General features: G+C 41.3%; 1 protein-coding gene across 1 annotated transcript in view; it reads right to left on the bottom strand.

Annotated features, from left to right (window-relative positions):
- TMEM232 (transmembrane protein 232) overlaps window positions 1–13,823 on the bottom strand; it is a 153,345-nt gene that overhangs the window by 60,851 nt on the left and 78,671 nt on the right. The window contains exon 11 of the mRNA XM_028748943.2: window positions 8,773–8,951. Within this exon, the coding sequence (XP_028604776.2) occupies window positions 8,773–8,951 (179 nt within the window). The remainder of the gene's footprint in view (window positions 1–8,772; window positions 8,952–13,823) is intronic.

Here is a 13,823-nt window from a genome sequence, read left to right as displayed (position 1 = left end):
AATGGAGATGAAATCAGAAAGATCAATGTCACCCCAGCTACTCAAATATGACATGTCAATTTCTCTGAAATAGCAATAAATGTAACTTTCTTGAACCACTGACATAGGATATAAAATAAAGAGTCTTTCTATCCCTCAGTGATTACTAACCAGAAACTATACAGTTAACTGTTTACATATAAAACCTGGATTTATCAAACATAGACAAAATGCATGATTTACGGTCCAGGGTCACATTTTTACCTATAACTGTACTATTTATGTAATAACTTGTTTCCAAAATTTATGAACTTCAACACAACTCCACCACATGTGCCAATAAGACCCACACACCCCACAGTCCTGCCTGCAGAAGAGAAATCCTGATCGTGTAACTTGAGATCAGGGCATCAGGGTACAATACTATTGAGGGATGACTTTTAAAGAATTCTCCCTTATGCTGGTGGAGACTGATCAAAAAGGGTGCAATTTTCCATATACAATTGACTTGCATCTTGTGCGTGTTTAACTTGCACATTTTGAACTTTTCACGCTTGGTGGCTGACCGGTTGAAATCATACAAATTAAATGCATGGAAGGTGGAGAGCTTTTTGTGCAGGGTTTTCCACCTTGCTTAACAGGCTCTGGGAGGCTCTGGCGAGATCTCGCGAAAACTTGGGACAGCCCTGCAAGATCCTTCCAGAGTCCAATAAGCAAGGCGGAGATCTTAAAAGCTTTCTGCCTTGCTTGGGGAACACAGCTCTAGGAAGGTAAGCCTACTCATGGAAGGGTGGTTGCAAGTGTGTGTGTCTGGGGTGTTTGTGTTGATTATACATGGTTTTGCATTTATGTGTCATTTCTGGAATGTAAACTTTGCACAAGAGGCAAGTGGACTGGACATGCTTGGAAATATCCCAGATATCTGGAGCTACTGTTCCAGTGAATCAGGCATTGATATATTAGAACATTAATCTTCAACAGAGATGAAAAATAAATCATAAAAATATACAACCTCCAGAGAAATTAGTTGGGGAGGAAATAAGCCTTCAGTCTCATTAACCAAATTAAGTCTGAAATGCTGTATTATCACAGCTTAATATCCACAAAATTTAATTACTCAGAGCAGCTTAATTTCACTGCACAGTTTTGAAGACTATGCAGACCTGATTTCAAACCTTTGAAAGTGCCTGAGGTGCGCTGACCAGTAAACAGTTGCATTTCTGATAGAGGTTTGCAAAAATGTTCCCTAACTTGCTAGGAAAAGACTCGTTAAAATGCTGGAATCAACTATGTTGAGAGACAGTTAAGAGCATTCCAACACAGTTCTTTGCTCAGAGACCCTTTCCAGATACAGTCATAGAATCATAGAATCATAGAATCATAGAGTTGGAAGAGACCACAAGGGCCATCGAGTCCAACCCCCTGCCAAGCAGGAAACACCATCAGAGCACTCCTGACATATGGTTGTCAAGCCTCTGCTTAAAGACCTCCAAAGAAGGAGACTCCACCACACTCCTTGGCAGCAAATTCCACTGTCGAACAGCTCTTACTGTCAGGAAGTTCTTCCTAATGTTTAGGTGGAATCTTCTTTCTTGTAGTTTGGATCCATTGCTCCGTGTCCGCTTCTCTGGAGCAGCAGAAAACAGCCTTTCTCCCTCCTCTATGTGACATCCTTTTATATATTTGAACATGGCTATCATATCACCCCTTAACCTCCTCTTCTCCAGGCTAAACATGCCCAGCTCCCTTAGCCGTTCCTCATAAGGCATCATTTCCAGGCCTTTGACCATTTTGGTTGCCCTCCTCTGGACACGTTCCAGTTTGTCAGTGTCCTTCTTGAACTGTGGTGCCCAGAACTGGACACAGTACTCCAGGTGAGGTCTGACCAGAGCAGAATACAGTGGCACTATTACTTCCCTTGATCTAGATGCTATACTCCTATTGATGAGGCCCAGAATTGCATTGGCTTTTTTAGCTGCCGCGTCACACTGTTGGCTCATGTCAAGTTTGTGGTCAACCAAGACTCCTAGATCCTTTTCACATGTACTGCTCTCAAGCCAGGTGTCACCCATCTTGTATTTGTGCCTCTCATTTTTTTTGCCCAAGTGCAATACTTTACATTTCTCCCTGTTAAAATTCATCTTGTTTGTTTTGGCCCAGTTCTCTAATCTGTCAAGGTCGTTTTGAAGTGTGATCCTGTCCTCTGGGGTGTTAGCCACCCCTCCCAGTTTGGTGTCATCTGCAAATTTGATCAGGATGCCCTTGAGTCCATCATCCAAGTCGTTGATAAAGATGTTGAATAAGACCGGGCCCAGGACAGAACCCTGTGGCACCCCACTAGTCACTTGGAAGTCGAACGGAATCCATTCCGGAAGTCCGTTCAACTTCCAAAATGTTCGGAAGCCAAAGCATGGCTTCCAATTGGGTGCAGGAAGCTCCTGCAGCCAATCAGAATCAGCGCTGCACGTTCGGCTTCCGAAAATCATTTGAAAACCGGAACACTCACTTCCAGTTTTTGACCATTCGGGAGCCGAAACAATTGGCAACTAAGGCGTTTTTCAACCAAGGTACGACTGTACTGTATTTTGAATGCTGGATAGATGGTGCTCCTGCAACAAAAAACCCACTTCCTTGACAAAAGATACTCCTGCATCCCCTGCACAAAACAAGTCACAAATGCTCTTTTATCACACCATGAATGTTTTGGTTTTTTTTAGAAAGGCCATAAGTTAAGTAGTTTCCAACTTTTTTACTTTGACGAATTCTTGCTATTCATTTTGTGCTTCTGGTCAGTTATGTTTAATCAGGCAGCCAACATGTAGCAAAGTTATGCACATCATACAATGCGAGTAGACATGTGGCTATATGTAAATTCAAAGAGATTATGACCAACCTTACCATGTTTTTGAAATGTCAGGTTAATTGCTTTCCCCCACCCCCCAGATTTGGGTTTGAACTGGATGGCTGAAAACCTAAGCTTGTTAAAATAAAAATTCTAGTTAAATAGGTGAGACTTACCTGCAAGCAAATACATTAACGAGCCAGAGCTTATTTATTTATTATTAATTGAATTTATATAGCCTGGAATGTCTCCCTTTCACTTAGGATACATTACAGGACATACTGATGATAAGAGTACTGATAATAAGAGCAACCCCATATCTCCTCTCCTAGGGATACTCAGTGCCCTTGTTTGCATGTAACACTAAACCAAAACTTGGCTTACCATGAGTAAGCAAGCAGTCTCCAGTACAGAAGATCGCATCCACCTTGCTTCTTCGTGATCATTTTGCTGCTGTGTTGCACTGAGCTAAGCCATGGTTCAAACCCAGGCGTGTGGCCCAGCAATCCCAGACAAACCACAAGCCATAAAAACATAGGACAAACCTTGGTTACAGATCCTGGTTTGCCTGGAGAGAGCTAAACGATGAGCCCAAGATTGGATGAATTTGTAAGAGCAGCAAAATGATCAGGGAGGAGCAAAGCAATCAGGATCGCTCCAGGAGCTCATTCATGTAAGCCAGTGATGGCCAAACTTGGCCCTCCAGCTGTTTTGGGACTACAACTCCCATCACCCCAAGCTAACAGGGCCAGTAGCCAGGGATGATGGGAACTGTAGTCCCAAAACAGCTGGAGGGCCAAGTTTGGCCATCACTGATGTAAGCCATGATTTGGTTTAGCAAGATGTGTCAATCAGGTCATGGTGTGGCATGTTCTCTGCATACAGCAGCCACATCGGTGGAGTGGGGTTGGGGAGCTTGCAGTACAATAATGTCTTATCAGTTGTTGAGTTCCCCAGATGTGACAGTAGGAGAAGAAGAGGCTTCATGAGAAAGGTGCTTTCAGAAGCACCACCATAACTGCTACAATACCTTGTTCAAATCTTAAGGATTGGCACTAATGTGAACTTTCTCTTCGTATTAGACATGTTCCCAGTTTCCATGAAGAGATAAAACAGCTGTCAATAACAGTGATGCTTTCTTGCCCAAGGCACTTCCATGTTTATGCTGGAATCCACTTAACATATCTCATCTTACATATATAGGATATATTTAATCTGGCATATTATAGAGAATAGCTACAAAAGCAATGAAAAAGAGAGGGTGGAAATAAAACTCCCATTCTCACATTATCAAATTGTGTGTAAAAAAAATATTGTTGCATCTTCTCTATTAATTCAGAATAGTGTGTGTGTGTGTGTGTGTGTGTGTGTGCATTCTAATAGTTAGCAGCAGACTGTCTCCTTTCTACATTACAATATATGCCAGAATGTGCTCAGCTGGAATCTTCTGCTTTAAAACCTCCAAAGTATTATGAAATTTATGGCATAAAATGCAAACAATTCAGAATAGATGTGCTTGCCCTCTTTTCTCAGGAGGATCTTATGTATTTAGGAGCTACGCAGTCCCTGATATGTTGAAGTATTTCAAAGTGGCTTTTAAATGTTAAATATACATGAATATTCACTAGTGCTGCTAAGATACAAGATTTCCGTGTACCAGAATAAGACATTTGTTAGAGATGCATGCCATTTTTAACCTCTGAGTTCTTGAAAAACTGTGTATGTGTATTAATTTGTGTGAATGTATAAATGTATGCAGTGCAGCAGTAAAGGAAAGGAACCAGAAAAGATAAGACTCAAAACTGGTAAGAAAGAATTGCACCCATGTCTAAATTAGCTTGTTATCACATTTAAAGGGCTTGGGTGGGGAAACTGATTGGAATCACACTAATATGACCAATTGGACCCAACACGGATAGACTACACAAGGGCTCCCATATTACATGGACTGGCAGAGAGAAGACAGGGTCCTTCTTTCCAGCCTAATAAAGGCATTCATTAAGAAGAGTCATGGGAAAAACTTGAAACTCCCTAGACAACTGCATACACTTTCTAACAATATAATAATTGGATATTTATTGTGTAATAGTACGGTAGAGGTAGAAGTTTGTTTTTTCCTTTAAGCTGGCCTTCCGTCCATTTCAATGCTTTGTTCAAAACCTTGCTAAAGGGCCTGAGACCTCAAGCAGAACTATTAACACACCATAAAATGTCCCCTTTTTGTGGCATGATAATTTATATCTTCTTGCCTTACTCAAGAGGCAGACAGCCACTTGAAATGCATCACCATAGGAAACACTATGTACATGAAATAACTCCACATGTGGTTATGACAATTTTCAAAACACTATCACAAACCCAAGAAAGAAGAATTTATACCCATATATTTTTCTGCAGATGCTTTGCAAAAACCACCAGACAGGACCTGGGGAGCCTGCTAATGAGATCTGGAAAGTGTTATGATTCCCATGTAACTTCCAAATGAGTAGGCATTCATGAGATTGCTTCAGGAAGTAAATCCATGAACACAAAATAGTATTCCTTTTAATATCCCACCTTTTCCTCTTGGGTTTCTTGGGTGGATGAAGTTCTCAGATGGTCTCCCACCCAGGGAGTGACCAAGACCATGCCACGTTAGGTTCAGTGAGAGTAACCTACCTCCTAGACCGGGGTGGAGAACCTCTGGTTCATGGGTCAAATTTGACCCACAAAGACATTTCCCTCAACTTTGTCAGTCCTATACTCGGAGCTTGAGAAGCACTGTGCAAGGGACTTGGGCATGTGGACAGGAAAACACAACTGTCAATAATCTGGCACCAGGTGACTGACAGGTAGGTTGTCCCACGGGGTGGGCACCGGTGACAATCTGATCCATTGGGCCAAAAAGGTTCCCAACCACTGAGCCTATTATGTCTCAGCTGACACCTCAGTGGTACTGTTCCCTTGAAACTGGATAGGCAAAACCCCTAGTATCTTCTCAACATTTTCCTCTCTCCCCTTCTCTAATAGAGACCTATACAGTGGTACCTCGGGTTAAGAACTTAATTCGTTCTGGAGGTCCATTCTTAACCTGAAACTGTTCTTAACCTGAGGTACCACTTTAGCTAATGGGGCCTCCCGCTGCCGCCGCCGTGTGATTTCTGTTTTCATCCTGAAGCAAATTTCTTAACCGGAGGTACTATTTCTGGGTTAGCGGAGTCTGTAACCTGAAGCGTTTGTAACGTGAAGCGTCTGTAACCCGAGGTACTATACTGTATAGCATAAGCTGTGGTTCAGCTCTTGATTTGCACTTATTCAATTGGCCAAAGGCAAACAACTGGGGATATTTAGACAAGAATACCTACTATGCTCACCGGCAAAATTCCCCCCTGTTCCCTAGGCTATCACAGAACTGCATTTTAAATCTCCTAAGCTTATTTCCAACTCAGTTAAATAAATCAGGCTTTCTTATCTAATTTCCTAAGATAATAAGAATGGACAGAGTGTTTAATGTATAATTTAACTTTGCTGCAGACACTGCTTATACCAAATTCATCTTCCTTACCTGTCTGAATTCTAAAGCCTATTTCTGTAATCCTGTTCTGCACTATGAAGAATGGAATCTAATTTCAAAGAATATTTATATGCTTTCAAAATGCCAGACATTTAAAACCCAGAGATGCTACCCAGCTCTGGGGGAAGAAAATGTAGCCCCTCTATCAACTATGCACTGTTTCCCCTTGCCGTTACATTATTAGTCATGTATCCATTGATGACTCTTTATGTAGAATAAATCTAGCGTTAAAATAAATAATCAGAATGGCATCCATAACACTTTCTCAAAATTCAAAATTTACCCACTGGTCCAAAAAGTGGGCAACCCCTGTCTTAGCTTGTATGCTGTACTTGATGCAGATGTGGTGTGTGTGTGTGTGTGTGTGTGTGTGTGTGTGTGTGTGTGTGTGTTAGGGTTGCCATATTTTGAAGAGCAAAAAAGAGGACGCATTTGCCGACTTCTACTTTTAACTATGGATTGCTGTGAAAACTCTCATTTTACACACCCATGAAAAAGAGGATGTGTCCTGGAAATAGAAGGCATATGGCAACCCTAGTTTTGTGTGTCTATATGTATACGTATATGTTTCTACACCCCCCAAAAAGTGATTTACACTGGGTTGTAATCAATGTAGCACAAGGATTTCTCTTTGTACAATGGAGTGTTCTCCATCCCACCCCCATGCTCCCCCTAAATACTTGTACTAAATACTTGTTCCCTGAACAATTCCAAGTAAATTTGGGGATGCTGCAGGGAGACAAGAAGGGAGGAAGGCCTTATGCTTGAGCAGTTACTTAGCTGCATATTACCCAATGTAAGCTATTTGCAAGACATAATGCCTCATAGTATACGAGCTATGACATGTACCAATGTGCTCTCATTGTTCCACTTTTGCATTTATATAACCCAGATGTACTGAAATCAGTGATTTGTTACTGACTTCACTGACAGTAACAGTAATCCTGGATTACTCCCTACGTTATTTGAAATCCAAACTCTGAATATTCAGTCAATGGGCTGGAATATTATTGTAGGGTTGGGGTCAACTCAATTTAAGTTATTGGAGAGGCTCTCAAAGAAACAAAATGGTTTTTGGACAAGTTAAAGCATTCTTTAGGACATCTGTCCATGTACCAGGCATGAAAAAAAAATCAAGGTATGCACAAACAGCAATATTATTAATATTTATGTGCTTTCATCTATCATTATAGACATATCTAAATAATGCCAACTTCTGAAAATACTAAATATTCTAACTTCAAGGAAATAGCAGCAGATTTGCATTCCTGAACATCTTCTTTCTTTTCATAATATGTTATTAAAGCTTTTTCATAATGAAATAGAACAAAATAGAACAAAAAAAAACTAGAGAAAGGAAGAGAAAACACAGAGGCCTCTCTCAAAGGTAACTCTGAGAGTAACTCTTTATCTTTGTCACCCACAGAAAGTGTTGGACCCTCCCAGGTCTCACCTGTGAACTTTCTTTTCTTCTCTCTGTCTCGGTGACTTACAAATAACAGTAAACTACATAATGCATCATATGAAAAGTAGTAGTAGTAGTAGTAGTAGTAGTAGTAGTAGTAGTTATAAAATAAATTTAATTATTATGACATTTATTATAAAAGTGCTTCTCTAAGTTACTGTGGAGTATCTTAGAACTCTCTTACCAAACAAAGTGACCCACTGGGGTATAAGAGATGAGGCAGTCTCTCAAGAAACCTGGTTCCAAACTGTATGGGACCTTCTGTGTTAGTAAGGTAAAGTTAAAGGGACCCCTGACCATTAGGTCCAGTCGTGGCCGACTCTGGGGTTGCGGCGCTCATCTCGCTTTATTGGCTGAGGGAGCCGGCGTACAGCTTCCAGGTCATGTGGCCAGCATGACTAAGCCGCTTCTGGCAAACCAGAGCAGCGCATGGAGACGCCGTTTACCTTCCCGCCAGAGCGGTACCTATTTATCTACTTGCACTTTGATGTGTTTTCAAACTGCTTGGTGGGCAGGAGCTGGGACAGAGCAACGGGAGCTCACCCCATCACAGGGATTCGAACCGCCGACCTTCTGATCGGCAAGTCCTAGGCTCTGTGGTTTAACCCACAGCGCTACCCGCATCCCTTATGTGTTAGTACCAAACCTTAAATTTTGCCCTGTCTCAGTGGCAGCCAGTGCAAAATGCACAAGCAAGGTGTTATTTGCTGGCAGCGGTTTGCTCCAGCAGGCAACCTGGCCACCACATTCCGCACTAGCTGCTGCCTCCGAACTAACCTCAAGGGTGGTCCCACACAGAATACAAGCCAAGTTAGAAGAGTATTGGAGAATGCCAATATTAACCAGGGTCCTTGCCTAAAAGTAATTAATGATATTATGGTAATAATCTTTTTTGAGCAATAGCATATACTGACTACTAGGTTCTGTACCTACCTCTGCTATTCTTAGAGCCTCCAGGACATGGCTGTCCTTTTCAATGTTCTTTTGTTTCTGTAAAGATCTCCATACAGCATTCCTTAATCCTTCTCGAGTCACGTCCCCAGCGAGTTCACGACGCAGGACAACTAGATTGTAGACCACACCATAACGAATAACCCAGAATGGATCGTGACCTGCAAAAAATATTTCAGTGTCCCATGAGCATTCTACGCCTTTGCTGAAAGAACATAAGGAATGCTTTGCTGGATCACAATCAGATCTTTATCATATATATATTTCCAAATAGCAAGCAGCTAATGCCTCTGAAAGCTCGGGCCTGATTCAAACAAGGCGAGGCGCACTTTTCATGGCACAATGACTGAAATGAAATGACTGGTGTTTTAATGTATTTAATGTTGGAAGCCGCTCAGAGTGGCTGGGAAAACCCAGCCAGATGGGCGGGGTAGAAATAATAAATTATTAGTAGTAGTAGTACACCCACAGGGCAGTCCATCAATGACGCTGTTACAAATTGTCGCCTGTACCACACCCCCAAATTCCAGCCAGTTACCACTTACCATTTTGATTTGGGGTTGAAAGCAAGACATAAAATGCCCCCAGAAATGCCTTTGTGGTATACTATTGAACCCAACCAATGTTAGCGGATTGCGGTAGTAAAAAAATCCATAGATTTCTCACAAACAAATGGTAAAGGAACGTAAAGGAAGTGTGAGTAGGTTGGCACAAGCCATGTAATGTTTTGGAACTTTTTTATAATTATGGACAGTGTTCTTACAAGCTTTTTGATGGGGTAAGAAAAACATCCCAAAAACCCTTAACGTTAGTTTTTAGTTGTATGATTTAAAGTTAATGGGGGGGGGAGAGAGATAGCAGCTTTCCCCCAATATTTACTTCTACAAGATTTTAACAGGATTTTTACTTTTAAATATAATTTTACTTTTTCTCATTGAAAATAAAAACCATAGCTTATTATTACTGTTATCACCACCACCACCACCAAAACCACCATCAATATGCAGAACCAAAGGTTTACTGAACAGGGGGGAAAAATACTATGTCCTCTGAATAAGTTCTTTTGATTCTGTGTGATTGGGTTTTCTCAAACACACTTCATGTGACACCACAGAAAAACAAGAAAAGTGACACACTTGAGTGGCACACGTCCACTGGGAGAAGCATTGCTGGACTGAAGTATTCTACTCAGTTCTTAACCTGAGGTACCATTTTAGCTAATGGGGCCTCCCGCTGCTGCCGCGCTGCCGCCGCAACAATTTCTGTTCTCATCCTGAGGTAAAGTTCTTAACCCGAGGTACTACTTCCAGGTTAAGCGGAGTCTGTAACCAAAGTGTTTGTAACCTGAGGTGTTTTTAACCCAAGGTACCACTGTACCCGAAATCAAGTCACTGAGGTGGTTGCTTCACACTGCCAAATGGTAGAGCCGGCCCTGGATACAGAGAACAGAGGCTTATTGAATTCATGCTGCCAGGTGTTTAATTCTGAAACATAATAATAAAATCTTTCAGTTCATGGATTTTGTTTGCTGAAGGTGGCACGAAGGAATTGTCAAAAGATAAATAAGTAGCTGAAGGAGAAAGAAGATTAGGAGGATATCAAAAGAAGCTGCCTTGGCTTATTTTTTTCATGAAAAGATGCTTGTACACAATATTTATGTTTATGCAGCTATTATATTAGGTGTGAAGAATATGCTAGGCTTGTGAAAGTGGTTTGATCCCAGGCCTTCTCAGCATGCAATTGTTCCGTTTGTAGAGGAAAATATAGCTCTTCCCTTTCCAGCTGAAAACAGAAATGCTAGAAACACACACACACAAACGTAACAATATTTGAAGTGTCAAAAAGATGAGAGCATGTTAAATGACTGTGCTCATCCTTAAAATATTTTCTCCTCCTGCCTTACATCATGTTACCTTGTCATTAGCAGTATTCCCGACATGCCCTCCTAATTAGAACAGGGAATATAACAAATGTTGAGGAAACATCAGTCATCTCTTCAGAGGCCTGCTACTCTAATGTGCTGACTGTCTCCAGAAATGGAGCTCCACATCTTTCACTCTTATGAATGTCAACGGCAATTTAAAGCATGCCCCTTCGCTAAGAGGAAGTTCTCCTCACCATACTGAATCAGGCGGTTAGATACATTCTAAAATGTATATAGACAATGCCGGTTGCAAGCCTGTCTGGAAGTAAGCAGCTAAATTCAGAGAATCGTAGAGCTGCGAGGGACCCTGAGGACTATGTAGTCCAATCCCCGGAAATGCAGGAATATGCAGCTGTCCCATACAGGGATTGAACCTGAAAACTTGGTGCAATTCAATGTGGATTACTTCTGCACAGACATGTATAGGGTTGCCCTGCACTCAGTTGAGGTTGTGCAAAAGAAATATAGAGGATTGTGGCATTTTGGTTTTGCTTCTTTTGGTAGAGCATCTACACCCAGAAGATACAGAAAACATAATAACCGCTTCCAGTAGTACCTTAGAGACCAACTAAGTTTGTTACTGGTATGAGCTTTCGTGTGCTAGCACACTTCTTCAGATACACACAAAAGCTCATACCAATAACAAACTTAGTTGGTCTCTAAGGTGCTACTGGAAGGAATTTTTTTATTTTATTTTATTTTATTTTGTTTCGACTACGGCAGACCAACACGGCTACCTACCTGTAATAATAACCACTGTATGCAACAAATATGTACCACATATTTGTCATTACCATATTTGTCATATGGGCCCTGCTATCACTTAAAAAATGCCTTCTCCTGATAGTGCTGTTGGTTATGACTGAATAGTAATAACCCTTCTTTGGAAATCCTATCCACAGATACAAAGAATATTTCAGTAAAATAACACCAATCTAGAACCATTAAAAAATGGCAACCTTTTGTTTGCATTATAAATATGATAAATGAAAAATTGCACAGTCTGAAATTCCTAGCTACTAGGCTGCAGTGGCTGCAATCCAGTTGTTCTGATGTACATGCAATACTCAGGTGCATACAGGGAATTCTCTTCTCACAGGAAGTGAATGTCCTGCATGTCCAAATAAGCCCTACGCATGCATGCATGCAGCAAAACCCCTTCATAGAAATGAAAAGGAAGTCTGCCTTTGTATGCAGCAATTGACTACTCTTTAAACGCATCCTTCATGTAAATACATTTCAGCTAGCAGTACTCCAAAGGAGAAGGGGCTGCCCGGTCAACAGCTGATTAGGAGATATGAATTCTTGCTCGATCAAGCCAACAGTCCAAGGAGCAGAGTTTTGGCCCATTGATGCCCAAGGCAATATATGAGGCACTACCACTTCTGCCAAAAGTGGGATTTTACTGGGCCGCCATCTTTTTTTTTTTTTAACAAGCCTTTTACTTCCATAGAACTCCCCCCTTCAGGATTGCTGATCTTTTCATGAGGCATACTTGACCATAGCTTGAGGATGAGAATAAAGGCAGGACGGCAAACTGTGTTTAAAATAAGGACATAAATGAATCCATAGTCAGCCCAATGCCTACTGAGTCCGAGCCACTATTTCCCAAATGGCCAACCAGATGACCAAGCAGGAGTGACTTGCCCAGTGAGTCAGAGCCACAACAATAGCATCACTGCAACTGCGGCTTTCCAGATCACATTGAGCCCATCTAGGGCTCTCACAAGTGTGTCCCAGCAGCTCTGCTCTCACCGCCTTGGCTCTCCCTGTAAGCTGGAGCAACTCTGCTGCTGGGGGACTATTGTGACTCTGCTCCAGTGGATAAGTCACTCCTGTGACCACAAGAAACCCAGAAACAAGGTGTGAAAGCAATTGACAGCTGTTAATGTTCTCACACAAAAAGTCCAAAGAATATCACATCGAGCATTTTTTTCCATTTCTTACCCACTGTGAGCACAATAGTTCCATTGTGAACCATGTGAGAGCCAATAAAACTTGCGGGGAAACTGCATTAATAACTTGCACAATTTACATGTGAATCTTTAGACATTAAATACATTAGCTGGCTGCCTCAGAAATGAATGAAGCCTGTGTGTTACATTAAAAAGTCACTGGTCATGATCACCACAGACTCATCTTCCATAGCAGGAGTTCTCAGTAATGCTTCTCTCAATTATCTTTCAGGGATGAAAATCTTGACAAAGCTTGAAAGGAACAGGTATCTTTTCTTATAGGAAAAGATTGTAGGTCATACCCAAAGATGTCAAGGCTGCAATTCTAAGCTACTACTAGGGAGTAAGTCCAGTTAGAATCTATGGGATTTGCTTCCTAGGAAACTTGCTCTGTAGCTGCATCCGTGTGTACACTTACTTAGGAGTAAGCCTAATCGAATGCAATGTGAATTACTTCCAAGTAGACGTGCACAGAATCAAAATGTAAGGCTTCCATTATATAAAATGCATATAATGCGTAATTACTTGAAGACATCTTGAACTCAGTGGGACTGAGTGAAAATGGATAGGTTTAAGCTATACAGCAGCTTACTTTCCTGAAAATCTTCACTCAACTTGTTCGCAGATCACAGCCCTAATAGGGAACTATTAAGAGATGGCATTTAATCAGTCTTTTGGCTGAGGAGGTGATATTTTACTTTTAAGATAATATACAGAGAACAAGGAAGCATAGAAATACTGACAACCATAGGCAGATAAAAAAAAAACTGTGGAAGATTAATTAGACAAGAATGGATGAGTTCATGCTGAGCATATGAATGAGGAAATGGCGCCACACAGGCCTGGCAGGCAATCCAAATTACTTTCATCCAGACTGAATCTTGAAATGCTTTTGGACATTGTGATACAAGCATTGAAGTCCTAAAATTGCATCTAAAGAGTGAGTACAGCAAGATGATGAATCAAAGCAGAAGGGAACCGTATGTTTGTTTGGATACAGTTTTCACAGAAGTGAAGCCAAGATTGTCCAGGTTTCAGGTAAGAATTACATACCGGAGGTAGCCAGGTTACATCAACGAATGGGCAGAAATGGGGCTATGTTTATACCTGGAATGTAATGGAAAGTCATAAGCAAGATGATGATGCAGATATGA

Source organism: Podarcis muralis, chromosome 11, assembly GCF_964188315.1.
Source record: "Podarcis muralis chromosome 11, rPodMur119.hap1.1, whole genome shotgun sequence".
NCBI lineage: Eukaryota > Metazoa > Chordata > Lepidosauria > Squamata > Lacertidae > Podarcis > Podarcis muralis.
This window is presented reverse-complemented; position numbering and strand designations above follow the sequence as displayed.